Raw genomic sequence first — 22200 nt, forward strand, 5'->3', positions numbered from 1 at the left:
CAGCGACAACTTAGCGCATGCGCCTGTCCCTGCTCTCCATCCCACAAAAGAGTCATCCGTGGAACAAGACCCTGAGCCTCAGAAGGACACAAGCACCAACTACAGGAACGCAAGGAGCACGATGAGGTTATTGCTCACAAAAGCAAAACTCTGCCCATACTGCCAACTGTAAGAAAGCAAGTCAGTGTGATAACCTCTAAAATTATAATTAGAAACTGAACCTCCCCAGAGGGGGGCCCACCTGCCAAGTTCAAATGAAGATGCCCACAATAAACAAACTTCTGAGAGTCCCAAGAGTAGGCTATGTACATGTAAATTCTTTTAAAGATTTCTTTTTGTTTTTAAATGTGTATGTGTGTTTATTTGCATACATTGTATGCACCACATGTATGCTGGGGCCCGAGCAGTCCAGAAAAGAGCATCAGATTCCCTGGAAGGAGTGTTAGAGCAGTTGGGAGGTAACCCGCGTGGGTGTTGGGAACCTGATGTGCTCTTCCCATTGAGAGCCATCTCCCCAATCCCTGAAATATGTAAATTCCATCAGCACATTTGCATTACGACACAAACAAAACAAAACTTCCCCGCTGCAAAATCCTTGACTTTGATTTCTTTATCTTTTAAAACTAGACTCCTCCTCATTTTGAACAGGAAGATGCTTCTGTGGGAATTCTGCCTGACAAGTGAAGTCTGGGTCAGGAACTGAGGAAAATAACTGCCAACTAATGCTCTGTCTCCAAAGATCCTGCTGGAGGAGGGCGATGTGTGCATAGTTGTCAAGAATAAAGCCTTGGAAAAGGTCCTCTCAGGATTCAGTGGGAAGATGCGTATCATGGAAAGAGAGCTGTATGCTGAAGGTTGTTGATGTCAGGTTTTGTTTTCCCAGGTGAAACAAAAAAAAAAGATAAACTACCTGATCAAACATTTCCATAGGTCCTCTTAAGGAGTCACTGAGATGTAGATGATACAGATAATATAGCTATTAATAAGGACACTATAACTTCCAAATGTGTCCAGTTCTGAAGGTGATAAAGGAAATAGCAGAGATCTCCTGATGACTGCTATCTTAGAGCAAAGGGTTCAAAGACTGACACAGCAGACGATGACACCGCTTTCCGGGTACACAGGGACCCAACAGGCTCTGAGGTTCAGAAATTCACGAGGTGGGGTGGGCAGAGGAGGGGCAACCTAAGAGAAATCACATCAGAAAGATGATATTTGCCGGGTGGTGGTGGCTCATGCCTTAATCACCGCTAATTTCTTAGCTCCAGCTAACCAGCATCAATAGTCCCAGTAACACAAAGGTTTGCTTTAGTGGTTCTGGTATCTTGTTACTCACAGCTGATTCTTCAGCCCCAGCTAACCAAAACCACAGAATCTTCACAATCAAAACATGGCCACTGTAAGAGTCTTTAATCTTCCCTCTAAAATTTCACAAGCCAGACCTCCATCTTTTGCACTGTTCTTAACATTGTCTTCCAAGCTCCTACAGAACTTTCCACCGAGCTCTTAATATTCTAATGGCTTTTCTAGCTCAAAGTTCCAAAGTCCTTCCACAGTCCTCCCCAAAACATGGTCAGGTTGTCACAGGAATACCCCACTATGCTGGTACCAATTTGTCTTAGTCAGGGTTTCTATTCCTGCACAAACATCATGACCAAGAAGCAAGTTGGGGAGGAAAGGGTTTATTGAGCTTACAGTTCCACATTGCAGTTCATCACTAAAGGAAGTCAGGACTGGAACTCAAGCAGGAGCTGATGCAGAGGCCATGGAGGGATGTTTCTTGCTGGCTTGCTTCCCCCGGCTTGCTTAGCCTGCTCTCTTATAGAACCCAAGAGCACCAGCCCAAAGGTGATACCACCCACAAGGGGCCCTCCCCACTTGATCACTAATTGAGAAAATGCCCCACAGCTGGATCTCATGTAGGCACTTCCCCAACTAAAGCTCGTTTCTCTGTGATAACACCAGCCTGTGTCAACTTGACACACAAAACTAGCCAGTACACCCATAAAGTTCACAGGATGTAAGAACAGGTGTTGATAAATATTTCTTAAGGGAACTGAATGCCTAACCTGGTTTCTCCTTTTTAAAGAATTAAGAGTTGGCAAAGGACTCTGCATCCTTCTATAGAGGTACTTGCCCATCCGTGCTTACGGCTGCTGTGATCACAGCACTTGGGCTACAGAGGAAGGCGGAGTTCGAGGCTGGCCTGGTCTATAGAGTGAGTTCCAGGATAGCCAGAGCTACGCAGAGAAACCCTGTCTCAAAAAAGAAAGAAAGAAAGAAAGAAAGAAAGAAAGAAAGAAAGAAAGAAAGAAAGAAAGAAAGAAGAGAGAGAGAGAGAGAGAGAGAGAGAGAGAGAGAGAGAGAGAGAGGGAGGGAGGGAGGGAGGGAGGGAGAGAGGGAGGAAGGAAGGAAGGAAGGAAGGAAGGAAGGAAGGAAGGAAGGAAGAAAGAGGGAAAGAAAAGAAAAGAAAGGAAAGGAAAAGAAAAGAAAAGGAAAGGAAAGAAAAGGAAAGGAAAGAAAAGAAAAAAGAAAAACAGATGGTATTTTGCACAGGCCCCTTGAATCAGCAATGTACTAATGGGTCTGTAAGAGGAGTGGCCCAGACCAAGTTCAGAGGCAGACAAGTGGTCAGCGTGAATCTGATCACAATGAGAACAGGAAGCCTCTATACTCACTGCTCACGAGAGGACTGTAAACCCTAAACTATCTCAGATTACTCTGGGAGAAACAAACAAACATACAAGTGTATGGGTGAGCTGGACACACTTCTGATGATGGTGGACTGCAGAGGTAGCCCAGTGGGTAAGAGTGGAACTGGCAATGAAGCCCAGTGGGTAGAATGATTGTCTAATATGCATAAAGCCCTGGGCTCAGTTCTCAGCACCACATAAAAACAGGTGTGATGGTGTACCCCTATGATCCCAGCACTTGGGAGACAGAGGCAATAGAGTTGTTAAGTTCAAGATCATCCTCAACGACATAACAAGTTTGAGGTTAGTCTGGGATACGTAAGATCCTGTCTCAAAAACACCAAAAAAAATTAAAATAAAATAAAATATGATCAAGAGATGACTTAGTAGTTAAGAGCACTTACAGATCCCCCAGAGGGCCTGTGTTTAGTTCCCAGAACCACATCAACCAACTCATATTGCCTGGTAATTCCAGCTCCGGTGGAAGCCAATCTACACGTACATGTACCCATAGAGACGTACACGCACATACACACACATAAATTTAAAGCAAAATAAAAGAATCACATTTGCCTTCTATTTATAATTCCAACTTTGGTCTCACGAGTCCACTATAGTTCTGAAGACAGAGCAACAGGGAAAAAAAAGCTAACATCTGCGTTTATGACTTGTCCTGCACACATGTTCCACTGCAGAGAAAAAGAAAATGCAGAGAAGCTAAGAGCTAAGGATTCAAGTAATATCTCAGAATGCACCCTTCCCAAACGAAACTATGATGTCAAGGACATATAATGAAAAGGATCTATCACTTAACCCTGAGGAAACTGAACCATCACCTTCTAGAATAATAAATGGAGAAAGGAACAGACAACACTTCCACACAATACTAAAATCTTCCCCCACTTTTTCTGATTTTTATTTTCCCATATTCATCTTCCTAATAGGCCCCAGGAGCTAAGCTAAATAGAGAGTTGAAAACTCCAGTCATATAGTTGATTAATTAGAATGTTGTGCTTGACATTCTAAGACAGGCACATGAGCTAAACACAACCCCTGCCTTGGTTTTATAAGGTTAAATTGTAACACAGGAACCAGGTTTGTTCATTTAGGCTTTGTTTTCTGATGTCTTCAGATTTCAACAGAAGAGCTGAGAAGATACTACAACAACAACCACAAAAAAAAAGAAAGAAAGAAAGAAAGAAAGAAAGAAAGAAAGAAAGAAAGAAAGAAAGAAAGAAAGAAAGAAAGAAAGAAAGAAAGAGAAACAGAAAGCCAAAAATATTTACTATCTGGGCCTTTATCAACATTTTGCCACTGTATTCAGGGATAACATAGTCCTACATTCTATAGTGCTGATTGATCTACATGCTACAGTAGTCTATTGATCTACAAGATCCATAAACTTCCATCCCTCTCCCAACAACAACAACAACAAAAATCCTTTCAAAATTGATGGTTCACACATGACATAAATTGTCCTAGAGAAAAGGTTCTAGTTTTCAATATATTTCCAAGATAATTATAATTTAACCAATTAAGGCCATAGAAAACTTCCAGACAGTGGTGCCACACATCAGTACTCAGCACTCAGTAAGTAGACAGAGGAAAGTGGATCTCTGTGAGTTCAGAGCCAGCCTGGTCTACAGGGCAAGTTCCAAGCCAGCCAGAGCTACACAGAGAAACCCTGTCTCAAGAAAAGAAGAGGAGAAGAGAGCAGAGAGAAGAGGGGGAAGGGGAGGGGAGAGGAGAGGAGGAGAGGGGAAGAGAAAAACCAAAGGACTATCTCTACCTGTCAGTACATTCAGCAGTGATTTAAATGAATAGTGATCACAGGAAGAAGGACCATGGCATCTCCAGAGTGAAACAATGAAATGCTTGTTCATGCACCTGCTGTGGTAACTGTTGCTTCAGAGATTCCCTGTAGCATTTTTCAAACACAATGTTTATCTTCAATGGCCTGATTGAAAAGTGTCTCTTCCTTTTGAAAAGTTAAAAAAAAAAAAGTGTGGGAGAGAAGGGGAAGGGGGTGAGGGGTGGACCATGAAGGTGACATTTATCCAAGTATCATTTCACTTGCTTCCTCCATAAAAGTAGGAGACTCCTTGAACCAGCAAATCCCCTAAGCTTTCTGACAACCCCCAGTGTGTGGTGTGGTGTAATAGAAATTCTCTTCCGTTCACTAGCAGAACATCAACTCTGATGAACTGTGTGGATACACAAATCTTATTGTCAAAGTCAGAGAAAGTAACAACCACCACCCGGGGTGGGGGGGTGGGGGAGGGAAGAACTAGATAACTAGATATCCATTGCACTTTTCAGACAAAAGAAATTTGTGTTTCCTGTACACTCCTGGAAATGATTGCTCTGAGCAGAGGTAATGAAACCCCATGGTTAATGAAGATCTTTGGGGGCATGACATCCTAGCCCCTCTCCACTTCCTTTGGGATTATATAAGACACTAGATCAAGCTTATTAGGAGAATAGAGAAAAGTGATTGTCTTGGTACCAGTCTCCTCTAATGCACAGACTATTGGCTGTTTCTGACTATTGCATATTTTTTTAGAAAAAAACTTGTATATGTGTGATGTGTGTATATGTTGTGTGTATATTGTACATACTTTTGGTGTGGCTATGGGCACATGTGTGTATGGAGGGGATGCACATATATGTGGCTATGTGGAGACTAAAGGCCAACATGAGGGGTCTCTCTTCGATCTCTCTCCAAGTTTGTTTTTTTGTTTTGTTTTGTTTTGTTTTGTTTTGTTTTTTGAGGCAAGGTCCTTCTCTGAATCTGAAGCTAATAGATTTGCTACAGTAGTTGGCCAGTGAGCTTCAGGGATCTTCCAGGTTGCCCTTGCCTTCTAAGCCAAATCCCTAGCTCTATCTGTTTCCTTTCTAGACCATGAAATCTATTAGCACACAACTGATAAAGATCAAGAATGGCTTCAATCTTTAACTTCATAATTAAAGAGGCAGGCAAACCCAGAATATCAACAAGACAGAGAAAGAAAGAATATGGGGCAGGGGACTCAATGATTGAGAACTCAGTCCCTGGTCTAAGACTGAGCAAATCTCAGCACTGCATATGCCCAGCCTCCACAACCCCTGTGCTGAAATAACTCATAGGCTTGCTAATACATTATGAGTTGTCAGGAGAAATCCTGACATCTGAGTGAGAGTCTCCAAAGAACTGTTGCAAAGCAGCTTGGGCCTAATTTTTTGATAGGCTGAAGTATTCAATTGGTCTTCGGCATTTTACACACACACACACACACACACAAAACGGAGGGGGCTAGTGAGACAACTCATCAAGGGCACCATAAATAAGGAAACTTTGGCATATGCAAATTCTTGTTAGGTTTAGAAGATGGACAAGAGCTAAAATCAACTACCCATTTTGACTAACTAAAATCAACAACCCATTTTGACTACATCCTTTTGTATTCTCTTCCATTTCAGGAGACCATTTCATTCAGATTTTTGATAAAGTGCCCTCAACCCTGGTGTGCATCAGGAGAACATGAAGGCCTCTTCCTTCCTTTCTTTCTTTCTTCCTTTCTTCCTTCCTTCCTTCCTTCCTTCCTTTCTTTTTCAATTCCCCAACTCTACCTAGACCAATTAAATCCAAGTCTCTGGGGCCAGGACTCTGGCACCCACACAGGCAGCTAAACGGCTCCAAAGTGCACCAGGATTGAACTAGCAGCTCTTCCCACTACGGTATCTTACAGGTTCCTGCCCTGGGCGCAACAGACCAAACAGCACAGGCACATGAGTACAAAACATGCTCCTTGTTAGAAGTGATTCAAAAGAGGCAAGCAATGAAGAATAATCAGGTACAGACCAGAAAGACGATTTTCTTCAGGGCTTTCACCAGAAGTGAGGGCCGCTTCCCCAGGCTTCTCCCCCGTTGCTCTCTGTTCTCTTAAGATGATTGAACAGAGCAGGAAGACAGAGGTGACTTCCATGTCAAAGAAAGGAACTTTCTGATTTAGAAAGGTGTAGAGAGCCTTATTGGGGTGCCATGCCACCTGGCAGGAACTTGACATCCACCAATGTGAAGTTCCTCTCCCAGCCTTTGAGCGGGAACTCCAGTGTTAGCCATAATCCCCTCCACCTAGGGTGGAGTGCTCAAACCAAGGTGAAGCCCATTGTTCTTCAAGGATTTGCAGTTTCCTGAGAAACACTAGACATTTTGTTCTTCCGAGAAGCTTCCAGCCTTTGGGGGAAGGATTTTCCCCTGCCTATATATTTGGAGTCTTCCATTAAACTTTGAGACCTTGAATAGCAGGTGTTATCTTGGTCTCCATCTCTTTTTCCCCACCTTCCCATACATTCCCAGCTTCCTTTCCAGGTAACCCGTTTGATGCAACTGTGGGCAGTTACAGAAAGGTGGGTGGGAAACTGAATGGACATAATCAGGAGAATAATACCACTTTTCTGGCAAGAAATAAATAAAACAAATGAGTCTTTAGAGCAGATGAAGCTGTGCTTAATCAAATAAGTAGTAGGCAGAGGGGTGTCTGGTGGTATAGAAAGAGGGTGACCATGCACAACACACTTAGAAAGGTTATCGGTCCTCAGGTGTGTTCTACCCTTTGTTGGAGACAGGGTCTCCAAATGACCTGGAATTTCAGTAAGTAGGCCAGGCTAGCCCATCCATAAGTTTCCAGAGATCTGTCTGTCTTGCCCTCCTATCTCTGCCATCACTGGGTTTACAGGCCTGTGCCACAAGACCAAGTTTTTGTGGGTTCCAGGAATCTGAATGCAGGCCCTCATGCCTGAGACGCAAGTGTTTTACTGGTAGCCATCTCCTCAGCCCTGCCAACGGGTATCCCTTAAAAGACACTATAAAAGAGATGCTGAAGTGTCAGACACACTCTACACAGGTGACCTGTGGAAAAGAGTCCCAAAGATGCAAATAATACAATGGGAACTGTACTGTTAATGCTTTCAAACTCATGGGGGATGGAAGGGAGAAATTCCAAGAGGTGAGGGAAGGGAAAGAAAAAAAAAGTGTAAATATTTTTTTCTTTCCTAGTTATCAACATGCTGTCTAGGAATTCCAATAGAAATTGCTCTAGAAACCAAAGGAGCTGAAGAGGTTTGCAGCCTCATAGGAGGAACAATAATATGTACCAACCAGTACCCCCAGAGCTCCCAGGGACTAAACCACTAACCAAAGAGTACACATGGAGGGACCCATGGCTCCAGCTACATATGTAGCAGAGGATGGCCTCTTCAGACATCAATGAGAGGAGAGGCCATTGGTCCTGTGAAGGCTCAATGCCCCAGTGTAGGGGATTGCCAGGTCAGAAAAGTGGTAGTGGTGGGGAAGTTGGTAAGCAGGGGGAAGGGAATATGATAGGAGGTTTTCAGGGATGTAACTAGGAAAGGGGATACCATTTGAAATGTAAATAAAGCAAAGAAAAAATTGTCTTATGGTAACACTGTACCAAAGCAATAGTTCTTCATTGTTTAGCAAATATCTACCTTTTCCCTGCCACTCACAATATTTCTTAATCCTAGAGGACCACATACACTTAAACTAGAGAACTCATGATGTCTTTAATAACAAGAATTCAGTCAACCTGCAACCGCTTGAGAGTGGAGTGAGCTACTCCATGGTGCTATGCTAAAACGTGGCCTGAGCCTGTGCCGGCTTGGCAATTTGTCCCAAGGTACCACCCTTCATTAAGTTTTCATTTCATTAAAGACTGTTGGCGTTTATCTTTTCTTATCACAGCCCTTCTAATAATAAGACTTCTTCTTTGGATGTTAGAACAAACCATCAGAGCAGGATGGTTCGGATGGTTCCTGCATTACAGAAGCAGGCCTTGGGGCGTATCCGTTGAGGAGGCACAAGAGCAGAAAGCCTCCTTTCCCTCTGTGAGCTTCTGGATCTTCTCTCATGACTGACAGGTGTCCTTTTAACTAATATAGATCTTCCTTGAAGCCACTAGGTAGGACTTGGTTTAATAAATGTACTCACACACACAAAAGCAGACACACACACACATGAATATATACATACACAGACAAACACATACACAGAGAGAGAAATAGATAGGCAAATATAAAAAGCACATCACTTTTCATTATTTTCATTTTTCCACTAATACTATACCACACATTTGAAGAGAACCATTGTAGTTTTTTTTGTTGTTTTTTTTTACTCTTTGAGCCATGATACAAGTTATTCATGTTTTCCAAAGTTGGGGGAGGGGGGCGGGGAATGTTAACTTTGACAATTCATTCAAAATATGCGATGATCACCCGCGGTTGAGTTGCAGGTTGGGAGCGGCAGCCATGAGAGCTGCAAGCCACACTGCACAGGAAGAGCCCCATTGCTTGGGATTCTTATTCTTAAAAATGCATATTAAATAACTTCCTCTGGACCACAGGCATGATTGAACTCAAAAAAAAATAAAAAAGCCCTATAAATACTGCCAAGTCAGCCCTGTCTCTGTATCTCCCTTCTTGCATAAAATGGAATATTTCCAACCAAGCACTGAAACATAAATATTTAAAATAATAAGTGGGATACACTACAAATCTACTTTACAATCTCTTCACTACTGTAGCACCTTGTTACCAATGCATTCATTTCATAAAGAACACGAGAGATCTGAGAAGCTTGAGGACTTGTATGGCTGGCCATTAAATATTTAATCACCTTTTCAAGTCCTAAGCCTTTATCGTATTTCATCCATCCAGAGAATTCAGCCTATGCTAGAGATTCCAAGGCCCCCTTTAAAGAGGAAAAAGAAAAACAGGGAGAGGAAACCCCTCAGAAAGGCAGGTTCAATGATCTCAAGATGACTTTCTGTTGGCGCTGTAGTGAACTCGCTTCACCCTGTAAACCCACCAATCCACAGTAGGGTCGACCAGTTAAGTCCATGGCGTTTTAGTTCCCAAGTATCAGTTTTACAAAAGATGCCACGTCTGCTGCTTTGGATTCATGTACAGTGAAAAATGGATGTTGCTGGGGAAGAGAAGAAAAAAATACATGGTATTAATACTTGGCATTGATAACATATAAAATTAGCAAATTAATATATTTGTTTATTAAATGGGTTAATATCTATATTGAGGCAAAGTGGATTTATCATATTCCTTGTGAGATCAAGCACACATTTATTCATGTGCTTACCTCAAGGATATCTCTTTGCTGTCTCCCATTTTGATATGTCTAGGTTTCCAATCCAAAAAAACCTATAGCTTAAGTAACATATGCAAGTACGAAACATAATTCCATCCATACAGAAATACAAAAACTGGCCAAGACTATCTCTCTACAAAATCAGTTTAGATAGCTGCAATAGCAGAACGATTAAAACTTCCTCCACTTCACAGGACAAGGAACAGGGAAGCAGAAGAAGATGGGGATGTTGCTGAACAGTAAATCAGCAAAGAGGCATCCAGGCCCTTGACATTGGAAAACCGGTTTGAATTAAAACAGCTTAGGCCATTTTCTAAGGCCACATACACACACAGCTAAGACTTACACTACATCAATCCTAAAGCGTTTGAGCCATTAGCAGGATAATGTAGACTGTCACACTACTGGTCAATTCAGGAGAAAAAACAAACAAACAGTTCAGAGATTAAAGATTGAAAAAACGAAATTTTTTTTGTGTACAGGTCGGAGTAAGTCAACCCAAAGAAAAGTACAATGTCATGTCTTACACTGTGTAGAGACAAGGTAAGGCATGACGAGAGAGCCACCAAACTCCAAGCAAGTCAAATGACCAAGCCATTTCTTCTGTGTAACAGAACAAACCTGCTGTATCACTCAGCTGGGTTATAATAAGGGTTGGGCTACAGTCTTCAATCTCCAGCTAGAGAGAGATACATTACGTAGGCTCTTCTAGTGGGACCAGAAACCAAGTGAAGAAACTCCAAAGGACAAGTCCTTGAGGGAACCACACCACACACCCCTCCACCTCACCTACCATGCCCAAGCCTCTGAAGGGCCGGCAGTACTACTTCCAATGGCCACGGTGAACGGCTCAACGTGACTGTTTTCTCATGTAGTCATGACTCACTCTGCTTCCCTGATGAGGGGTTCAGTTTGCAGCCTCCCCTCTGCCTACCAGTAGGTTTTCTAATTATATTTGTTTGAAACCTGACAGCAGAGGGCCGGATGAGTCAGCTCTGTGGGAAACTGAGTGCCCACCCATGCAAGTCTTAGGAAACAATGCAACAGAGGGAGGGAACAAAGGAATAAAACCCCAAAGAAAGTGGGTGGTCACTGCTGAGCACTGTGACTCAGAACACGGAAAGTTCTTCTGTTTCTGCCCAGCAGCAGGTACAGGCTGAGCGCTGGCTCAGAGCCTTATGCCCAGTGTGACGTTCTAGACTCAGGGCCCTTCACTCTAAATCCCCCCATCTGCCAAACACGTGACACCCCTTTCGATGACTGACCACTTCCACGGCACCCTTACCAAGGCTTTGGGTTTTGTCGTTTTATTTTGACCACCGTACTTATTAGCTTTCCCACATCCCCTTGACATTTGGGGATTTTTCTAACGTGCTTATAAAGCTCTTGACTATCAAAACAGGACATGCCAAGCCTCGGATTGTCTGGATGGCTGAGTCCAGTGCTTTAGGGCTCTACCTCGAGTCTTATCCTGCTGTCGCTGGGGGATCCAGTCAATGAACGGATTAATTAATATTATTTGAAACCCTTAATTTAAAAAGTTCTTTAGATATCTTTTAGTTCATTCCAAACTAAGGAAGTACTCTGAGGACAAGAGACAAGGGGGCAAGGAGGAAAGCCAATCAACATGGAAGGTGGTCATGAGCCTTGGGTGGGGCTTTGAAGTTGAAGAGCGTTGAGAACTTGATTCCTTCTATAAATGACTAAGAAAAGGAAGGACAGTAACCTGGAGGTGGGCAAATGGGGTGCCACAAACAACCTCCAGGCTCCAGCTTAAGTTTCTCTCCCTACAAAGGGCCAAGTCCTAAGAGGGAAGACCCTGTACCATTTAGGAGTCCTAAGGTGCTGGGGAGAAGCATGGTGATACGTGGACATGTTTCCAGGAGGCGCAGTGGCAAGCCACAATCACTAACGGGCCTCCAAAACATCCCGGGTATAGGGTATACACCTCAAGCCCTAGGGCTGTGAGTTCAGCTCTCCTTGTCTCATGCCACAGTTCAAATCTAGAGCTTTCTCCGATATTTGGAGAAAACAATCACTCCACTAGGAAATTATCTGAACAGCCTGGCTACTATTTTGGGTGGTAAATATCTAAGGCAGGGGTCGCCAAACTATAATCCACAAACCGAATCGGACTCCATGTCTGTGGTGGTTTGAATGAGAAATGCCCCACTAACAATGCTTGAATACTTGGTCCCTGGTTGGTAGCGCTGTTTGGGGAGGTTTAGGAGGTGTGGCCTTGCTGGAGGAATTGCGTCACTGGGGGCGGGCTTTGAGGTTTCAAAGACTCCTGCCACTCTGAGTTGGCTCTGCTTCCTGCGTACAGTTCAAGATGTGAGCCTTCAGCTTCCCACTCCTGTCACCTTGCTTTGACTCCACCATCAAAGATTCTAGCCTTCTGGAACTCTAGGTCCAAATAAACTCTTCTTTCTCTAGGTTGACTTAGTTGTAGTGTTTTATCACTAAAATAGGCAAGTTACTGATATAGGATCTGATTTTTAAATAAAGTTTTATTGGAACACAGCTACATGTTCTTTTTGCTTCCCTACGTTGTACATGGCTACTTTCAGCTTAGTTCATTTGTTCTAACAGCAACTAGATGTTAGGATCATTAATCTAAAATACTATTTAGACCTTTACCAAAAATGTGTTGGTTAATACGCTGCTGTGGGAAAAAAAAACACGCTACACAACAGACATCTGAGGAGATGAGCCAGTAAGATGGGACTTAAGGCACGGATAGCCCTCCATCTGAATTAGGGTGAAAATTATTGGGGATTCTCTAAAAAAAAAGTGTGTATCTGGGTTGGAGCCTTGATAATATTATTCCTTTATTTGGAAAAATAATGTATTTTTTCCCTCTTCCTACCTCTCCACAAATTCCTAAAACTGAAACAATAGCCCTTCCAGCACGTGCTGCCCAGTGCTGAAGTCAGGGAGTTCCGACTCAGAATTTCCATTTCAAAACCTCAATTCCACAGGAAAGCAGGGAATAGTTACAGTCTTAAAAGGCACGTCCATTTCCAGTACCACAAAGACTAATGCCATAAAGGGGGGAGGGTTGCCCACACAATCTTACAATGTTAATAGACATGCCAACCTCCCCCCCCCCCAACTCAGTGTTTGTTAGATTGAATCAGGAAGGCAGACGTCAATACCAGATGCCAATGTATAGGAAACATTTTTTTCCCCTCAAATGTTTTCTGATGAAAGTTTTGATAAGAGGCCACTTGGATTGAAGAAAAAAAAAGAGGATGTTCGGTACAATAAATCACTGAACTACAGAGAAAATGTTCTTGTATTAGAAATTAGTTATAAAACAGAGACTTCAGGAATCCAAGTTCCTTAGGGTCCTAAAGGAATCACTCCCTGTCTATCAGACCTTGTGTGAAATTATCTGTTAAATGTTAAATGCCCACGAAGACTACAGGGGAGTCAGGCCTGGAAAGGCCTCCCAGTTGGTTACCTCTAAAAAATGATAATTCAAGAACAGATCTTCAACTCAAGCATGTAGGTGTATCCTCAATGACCACACATCTGTTTGGGTTTTCTTTCTTAGATTTATTTATTTATTTTAAGTCTATGAGTACACTGTCATTGTCTTCAGACACAGCAGAAGGGGGCATGGGAGCCCATTACAGATGGTTGTGAGCCTCCATGTGGTTGCTGAGAATTGAACTCAGGACCTCTGAAAGAGCAGTCAATGTTCTTAACCACTGAGCCATCTCTCCAGCCCCGACACATCTGTTTTCATATAAATACAGACCCTGCTTTTTAATAGGGTGACAATGGAAGCTCAAGGAGATGACCTGACTCTAATACTTCTAGTCAGAGAATGAATGGACCAGAGTTAAAGAAACCAAAGCCTATCCCCAGAACTCAAACAACACATGTCTAAGATGGCCACACAGGTCATCTTTTGATAAATCTTTTTAAATATTTTATATTCAAATGTGTGTATATGTGATGTGTATGGGGAGGTGGAATGTTTATGTACCCAGAGGCCTGAAGCAGACATACTACAAAATCTCTGGAGCTGGAGCTACAGAACCCAACATGGGTGCTAGGAACTGAATTTGGTCCAGGTTCTCTACAGCAAATGCTCTTAACCACTAAGCTATCTCTCCAGTCTCTCCTCTATAACTTTTATGAATATTTCCAAATGGTTCTTGTTCTGTGCCTCAGTTACCCCAGAACACCATTCAATAAGAGATACCAGGAGCCTGCCCTTCTATGATGCACTCAGTTGATCCAGACAGTGAGGTTGTGGTTAGGACAGAAGAAAACACTCTGTGACTGCTGTTAGCAGGTCCACTAACAAGGATCCCAAATTTTGTTCTTCCCTCTCTTGGGATTGAACATCATAATTCCCCTGTAGTAGTTAACTTTAACTGTCAACTTGGCACAAGCCAAAACCATCTGGGAAGAGAGTCTCAGTGAGGGATTATCTGCACTGGGTTGGCCTGTGGGCATGCCTGCAGGAGACTGTCTGAACTGAGTTAGTTGGTGTGAGAAGATCCAGCTCACTGTGGGTGGCCCCATTCCCTAGGCTGAGGGTCTTAACCCGTTTTAGGAGTGGTGACGTAGAGCTAAATGAAAGCAAGCATGCAAAGGTGGACTCATTTTTTTCCACTCTGACTTCCTGGCAGTGGTAGAATAACCTAAAACCATGAGCTAACATAACCCCTTTCTCTCCTAAATTTCCCTTTGTCAGGATAGATTATCGAGGCAACAAAAATGAAATTAGATCTCTCTCCCACCGTTAAAATTACAACCTTGATCATTAAGATAAACCTGAAGGGTAGGCAGTAAGCTCACATTCACGTGTAGTCTAAATTATTTCTCTCCAAAATGTATTTGCCCCACACTCTACATCTGTTTAGGTAGAGGCGCTATTACAGAGCAACGGTACTGAGGTTTTGTTCTCATCCTATGTTACTGATAGGGAAAACAATAAATTCAGGGCCAGGTGCTTTACTCCCAGAAAAGGACGGACTTACTCAACTTCTCTCCACCAAAATGAAGACCAAAGAGCAGAGAGAAAGAAGATCACTTAAATTTTCCAAGTTTTGTTACGAAACACTGATGGGCCACATGGCATATAAGCTTATCCCACTGAGGTCTCTGAGTTGACATTTCCAGCACATTTATAAGGGGAATCTTCCAGATTTGAAACATCAGATTCATGGACATAAATGCTTTCCAGGTTTACCAACATGGCAAACATTACTGGGAAAGATGAACTATCCTGAGCATGCATCAAAAACAAAAACAAAAACAAAAACAAAAAAAAATCCTGAGCTTGCATCAAAAGCAAAAACAAACAAACAAACAAAAAATCATCCACAGGACAAGCAAGATGGCTCAGTAAATAAAAGTGATTGTTGCCGAGCCTGAAGACCTGAGTTCAATCCCCAGGAACCACATGGTGGAAGGGGAGAACAGATCCCAGCAAGGTGTCCTCTGACCTCTACATGTGCACTGTAATACATGTGCACCCACAAATATCAAATACATATAATAAATAAGAAAATATATTTTAAGGATAAATACCAGTGTGGAAGGGCCCTTAATTCTGTCTTGTGCCCAGTTCCCAGGAATCAACCATATCTCAATGGATCAAATCCTCCCTAAATATTTATTTACGGATCATCTTAGCCATGGCTACATCACTAGCCATTATCTGCTAACACACATCGAAGTGTTCGCACTTACCATAAGCTCTGGATATGTAGGCCGTTCTTTGGAATTTTTCTTCAAGCTTAAAGAAAAAAATAATCACATTAAAAAAATCTAAAAACCATTTGATTTCATTGTTAGGACTTTAGTACCAGTGTAAAACAATACACTTGTTTTTTAATGCATAAAAAGCAAGACTCCTATACTGGCTTCTATTGTAAATTATAAACTCTTAGAAATTATGTTTTAAACTACATTGGGCTTGCTTTAACATAAGTATGTATGTGTGTAGTGTGTGTGTGTGTGTGTGTGTGTGTGTGTGTGTTTATTTTCCTTTAATACATTATGGATGCCATTCAGTCTAATTTTCTTACCTATAGCCATTGCATTTCAAAACCTATCTGTATTTTCTTTCAAGGTAGCTTTTTATCCCATCTCCTGGAAAAGAAATCGGCCAGCATTTCTTACAGGACACTGAGTAGTACTCAGTGCCTCCAATTGCATCCCCTCCCTGTTTGGAGTTCCTGCTCCTAAAATAAAATTTGCTTTTCTATGTTCCTACCCAAACCTGCCTGAGACAGAAGCCAGAAACCTGTATTTTACTAAGGAGGTGCTTCTTGTTCACTGTCTTGGCGGATAAGAAAGGAAAGCACATTCAGTCAGCAAATTCACAGTGATTCTTAGAAATAATTTTGTGGTCATGCACTGCTGTCTAGTGGTCATTCTGTTCTCTGAATACTCCAGCATTTAATAGCATTTGATACCAGAGGCAGTCCTCATAAAACTACAATGTGAAAGAGACCAACCCATCAACCCTGTCCTCAACCCACCCCTATCCTCTTTCCATCCCTGGGTCTAAAATGGGAAAAAGAAAAGAAACCTTTTACTTGATGTTAAGAGTTCCATGTTATAAAATGGAGGAAAGGATGTCCCTGAAAACTACGATGCACAAAACAACCTACATCTTCCCATAGCCAGTGGGCCATAAGATCATATGTGAATGGGAAGGGAGCTGTCTATGGGCTTTTGGGATTTGTGCTGATAGGTTCTTCTGAGCAAGTGAGACCCTGAGCTCTGCTACACCCACAGACGCGAACCCCCACTAGGGGTGCAAAGTACAAAACCGTGGGGGAGTGACGTCACTGGGAGATGCTGAACTATAGGCTTATGCGCAAAGTGAAATTCTCTTTAAAAATTAAAAGGAGGGGAAGCTTTCGAACCAAAACAACTTAAAAGCAGCCTACCAGATTATTCCAGGCAATGCTGTGGGTAGAAGCCAGGGAACCTGAGACAGGCTACAGGCAGAGGTGAGGACAGAAGTGTGTCAACCTGGAACTGAGGGCAGACCTAGGACCTAGTGGCCTCAGGGACCAGACAACCTATGAGAGAAAGTTCATCTCAACTGGGGATAAAAAACGAGAGTGTGTTAGAAAGGAGAATTATCAACTGTCAGCATGGCTGATATGAGAATGTGTGCCCAGGTGAAATGAATGAACTCTTAACCCACTGTGGCTTTGCATATGCCTGTCTCCTGAGAGTCAATGTTGGTGGCCCCGGATGGGAGCTATCCTGTAACTCCACCCCATGGGACATTTCCCAATGTCTGGAGGCATCTTTGGTTGTCACAACTGGTTGGCAGTATCTGACAGAGGCAGAGGACACTGCTAAGTATCCTTCAATGTGCAAACCTGCTTTCCACAACAAAGACAACCAGGTTGGAAATGCCACTGGTGCAGACACCAAGAGGTCAAGAATACTTGGACTGTGGGTAATTTGGCTGGCCCACTTTTTTTAAAAAACTTGTTATACCCTTCTCCCAATTGGAACGCAGTTGTAAGAACAGTCTCCAGTTGGTTTACATGACATTTATCTTCACATCATGACCACCTCACACCTCCTATCTCTCTCTTCTGTCTTCCTAGACACAAAAGGTTGTCTAAATTCAAGTATTAGTTCATCTGGGAAATAAATTTGAAGAAATATCCTCTGGGGACTCTGTTGCCTTGTTTATAGATCCGAGATTTTTTTTAAAAGTATAGAGTAGCCTCAAATATCCAGCTATCATTCGAAGCCAATCTAAATCCAAAATTCTCCTCCATTGGTTAAACAATCTAACTTCTTAAGTCAATAAAATAACACAAATACAACATAAAAACTACACTTAATATTTAAGGGATTTAACAGGAAATTTGAGGGGCCAGCAAGATGGTTCAACTGGCAACAGGCACTTGCTGCCAAGCCTGGAAATCCGAGTTTGATTCTTGGAGTCCCCACAGTAGGAGAGAACAGACTCCCATAAGCTACCCTCTGACCTCCACGTGTGCCCCATGGCAGCATGCACCCCACACACATGGGGGAGGGGAAAGAGAGTGACAGGGAGGGATGAAGGGAGGAGGGAGGGAATGAAAGAGGTAGGAGGAGGGAGAAAGGGAGGGAGAAAAAATAAAAATGTTTTAAATACATAAATTAAATGAATGTATTAAATAAACTAAATACATTAAACACTTTATGGCTCACCTTCCCATGACTAACTTTTTACTCAACAGCAACACGAAAGGACTGATTAGCCAAGAGCCTTGACCTTAAAGTGTTAACATAAAGGGTTCTTGTAGCGATCAATGACCTCTGTGACATCACTGATGTTTGGCCCCTGCTTATTGTGTAATAGACGGTTTCTCACTTCCTGGTCAGCTAAAGGCTTTAAAGATTCACTGTAACATTGCAGAGAGAATTCCAGACCTTGCACAGATGAGGCAAGCACTCTGTCACCAAACTGCATCCTCAGACCCTGGGCTTTCTAGCTTGAAGTAAAAGCGACTGTGAGACAGGACTTTTTTTTTTTTTCTCCCCTGGAACAATTTGCAAAACTTCCTCTCTGCTTTAACCCATCTTTTTTTTAAATGTGGGGGGGAAAAATCACTTTAGCTGACCAAGCACAAAGTATTTAAGATCTGTCAGAACCCAGAAGCTGTGGTCAACTGTTCAATAAACTACCTCTTCACTTACAGCTCCTAATCAGAAAGGGAAGTTTGGCCCCAACTACAGAATTATAACGAAAGGGTCTTTCACAGCAGCCAGTCATGGTAATGGCTGTAATTCCAGTGTTCAGGAGGCTGGAGCAGGAGGATTACAGAAGGAGGGATAAGGAGGGAGGGAGGAGAAGAGGAAAGGAGGGAGGGAAAAGGAGGGAGGGAGGAGAAGAGGGAAGGAGGGAGGGAAGAGGAGGGAGGGAAAGAGAAGGAGGGAGGGAGGGAGAAGGAGGGAGGAGAAATGGAAAGGAATGAGGGAAGAGGAAAAAGAGCGGGAAGGAGGGGGGAGGGAGGAGGGAGGGAAGGAGAAGGAGGGAGGGAGGGAGAAGGAGGGAGGGAGACGGAGGGAAAGAGGGAGAAGAAGGGAGGGAGGAGAAATGGGAAGGAAGGAAGGAAGGAAGAGGAGGGAGGGAGGGAGGGAGGGAGGGAGGGAGGGAGAGAGGGAGGGAGGGAGGGAGAAGGAGGGAGATGGAGAGAGGAAGAGAGGGAGGGAGGGAAGAGGAAGAAAGGAAAGAAAGCGAAGCAAGACTGTTCATTGAACTAGTATAATGGATATAGCCTATTCTCCCCATCTTTTAAATCAAAAACATTTCAAAAGAGGGACTAAGAATGGTTTAAAAAAAAATACCCAAGATAAAGTTAGGGTAGAAGCAAATTTTCCATGTTTAGTAGAAAAGGCTTGAAACTCAATATAAAATAACAACCTTGGAGTTCAAAGGTACACCACTTTTCTCTTGGATAGAAGTCTGGCTTTTAATGTTCGAGTGGCTTGTCATTTTCAAGTGTGCAATTAGCTAACTTCTCTAATTCCTCTTCCAAATGCCACAACACAGGCTCCTGACCATGGCTGACACTACAAACCCAATCCACGCTGTCTTGAGAATTGCTAGCTTGAAGTCCATGCTGACCAGGAGCTTTCTGCCTGTTGGAGCTCTCCGTGATCATTTCCAAGAAGAGCGACTTGGTACAGTCCACAGAATAAAAACCCGGTGTACCTCTAAAGCCATACATTTATCAAAAGATAAATAAATACCTACTGCCTCTTTTACTTTTCTGTTCTGAACAAACAGACTGTGCTTAATCGACTGTTTGATTTTTAGCTATTCTGAGTCAGACAGTATTGACATCTGGACGAGCCTCCAACACACTTGGGTATAGCACCAGACTAGCCGGCTGGGCACTGAGACTCCAAAGTAGGCCTGGAGGAAATGCAAACATAAGTCTAACTATTTTAACAGCAGGCGGCTTGTTCTAGTGACTTTCCTGCATGAACACATGCGAAAAGGTTAGAGAGAAAACTACTGGGCCAGAGAGCAGGGCCAGAGAGCAGTCCATAAAGTGCTCACCCCATAAGCATGAAGACCCAAGGTTGACCCCCAAAAAAACCCACATAAAAAGCCAAGATCAACAACATACACTTTTTTTGGTTTTGTTGTTGTTGTTGTTGTTGCTGGGTTTTGGGGGTTTTTTTGTTTTTGTTTTTTTTGTTTTTTGAGACAGGGTTTCTCTGTGTAGCCCTGGCTGCCCTGGAACTCACTCTGTAGACCAGGCTGGCCTCAAACTCAGAAATCCACCTGCCTCTGCCTCCCAAGTTCTGGGATTAAAGGCGTGCGCCACCACCGCCCGACCAATCTTAGCAGAAAGACCCTTGGAGCTTCATGGTCAGGCAGCCAGGTTGAATAAAATACCATGCTTCAAAACAGAGGTGGTCATAACCAAGGAATGATGCCTGAGATTGACTTTGGCTCCCTTCACATGTATGCACACCATGTACATACCAAATCATACACAGCGCATGTGTATGAACACATATATATACTCAAATACATGTACAATATATATATATATACATTATAGAATATATATGCATTCTATATACATATATATAGTGTGTGTGTTCCATATGGTTATGTATCTGTATATAAGCTATCTGCTAAGATTCCATGTTTAAAATTAAAATCATATTAAACCATCATACAAGCCTAGACTGTAAGAACTTTCTATTACAAACATGCAAAAACAAGACCTCTTCAGTCATGCGGTGGTTTGAATGAGAAATGTACACAAACATACACACACACACACACACACACACCATAGTCTCACACATTGAAATAGTTGGTCTGTACGTGGCGCCACTGTTTGGGGTGGTTTAAAAGGTGTGGCCTTGCTGGAGAAAGCATGCCACAGGGGACGGTTTCAAGAACTTAAGACCTCACCCTACTCTCGGTTCACTCTCTAAGCTTCCTACTTGAGATGAGACATGAGCCCTTGGCTTGTTTTTGCTCTAGCCACCAAGTCTGTTGCCTGCTGCCTGCTGCCTGCTGCCTGCTGCTCTGCTGCTCTGCTGTCTGCTGCCTGCTGCTCTGCTGCCTGCTGCTCTGCTGCTCTGCTGCCTGCTGCCTGCTGCCTGCTGCCTGCTGCCTGCTGCCTGCTGCTCTGCTGCCTGCTGCCTGCTGCCTGCTGCCTGCTGCCTGCTGCTCTGCTGCCTGCTGCCTGCTGCCTGCTGCTCTGCTGCCTGCTGCCTGCTGCTCTGCTGCCTGCTGCCTGCTGCTCTGCTGCCTGCTGCCTGCTGCCTGCTGCCCTGCCTCACTGCCATGATCGACTTGTCCCACCGAAACCACGAACCCTTTCTTCCACATGTTTCTTTGACTATGCTTTTTTATGTAATGTGTAACTAATACAGGTCAGTACCGCTCACCTTAGAAGTTCTTTAAACTCTCAGTGATGAAAACAAATACTGGGGGAAAGGAGTGGCCTTCAGCTGTGCTGTTTTTAAATAAATGCATAAAGGAGGTATTTCTAAATCACTGTTTCTTTGATTCACTCTGAAGTACTTCAAGATATCGACATAGGCAAAAACTTCAAAAAGAAAAAAAGACTCCAAAACCACAGAAAGTAATCCCAAGAATCAATGAGTGGGATTATCTGAAATTTAAATGTTTCCATACAACAAAATAAATCTTATCAAAGTGGAAAGTACAACCAACAGGAGGAAAACCTTTGCCATCTATGTGTCGGACAAGGATTCACTATCTATACTACTTAATGGCAAATTTTAAATGCCCAGATAAATAAATCTTCCAACCGATACTTGGACTAAGGCACGGAATAGATAATTCCCAAAAGACGAAACACGAATGACCAATAACACTTGAGAAAGGTTTCAGCATGCTTAGCTGTCCCAGAACTCCAGATTAGCAGTGCTTTGAGATTCCATCTCATCTCAGCCATGGTGGCTCTCACCCAGAGAAGGGACAGAAAGGATACACAAGCCAGCAGTCAGGATGCTGGGTTCTGCACAAGACAGGGCTTTTGTGCATATCCACTTACAGCAGCAAGAAGACCTGAAGAACAAGACATTCCAGTGTGGATGTGGAAGGGGTCCCTGGAGACCCCACCACCAGTGGGGGATCTGTGTGGCTGACGCTGCTCGAAGACGGAGGGTCAGTCACTTTCGTTTGAGGACCAGTGGCACTAACTGGACTTAGGGGATTATTAATAATCATTTTTAAAGGGCGTGAAGTTGGGAGGAAGAAAATGTGGGAACAGTAAGAGAAGCAGTCGTGGGGTAGTGGTGGACAGATAAAAAATGCACTGTGTATACATATGTGAAAATTTCAAACAAAATGTTTAAAGA

General features: G+C 43.1%; 1 protein-coding gene across 1 annotated transcript in view; it reads right to left on the minus strand.

Moving 5' to 3' along the window:
* Positions 1 to 9109: 9109 nt before the first annotated feature.
* Map2k6 (mitogen-activated protein kinase kinase 6) overlaps positions 9110 to 22200 on the minus strand; it is a 122528-nt gene continuing 109437 nt past the window's right edge. The window contains exons 11-12 of the mRNA XM_052196428.1: positions 15568 to 15613; positions 9110 to 9675 (exon numbers count right to left, since the gene is read on the minus strand). Of these exons, the coding sequence (XP_052052388.1) occupies positions 9598 to 9675; positions 15568 to 15613 (124 nt within the window). The 3' untranslated portion in view covers positions 9110 to 9597. The remainder of the gene's footprint in view (positions 9676 to 15567; positions 15614 to 22200) is intronic.

Source organism: Apodemus sylvaticus, chromosome 10, assembly GCF_947179515.1.
Source record: "Apodemus sylvaticus chromosome 10, mApoSyl1.1, whole genome shotgun sequence".
Taxonomy (NCBI): domain Eukaryota; kingdom Metazoa; phylum Chordata; class Mammalia; order Rodentia; family Muridae; genus Apodemus; species Apodemus sylvaticus.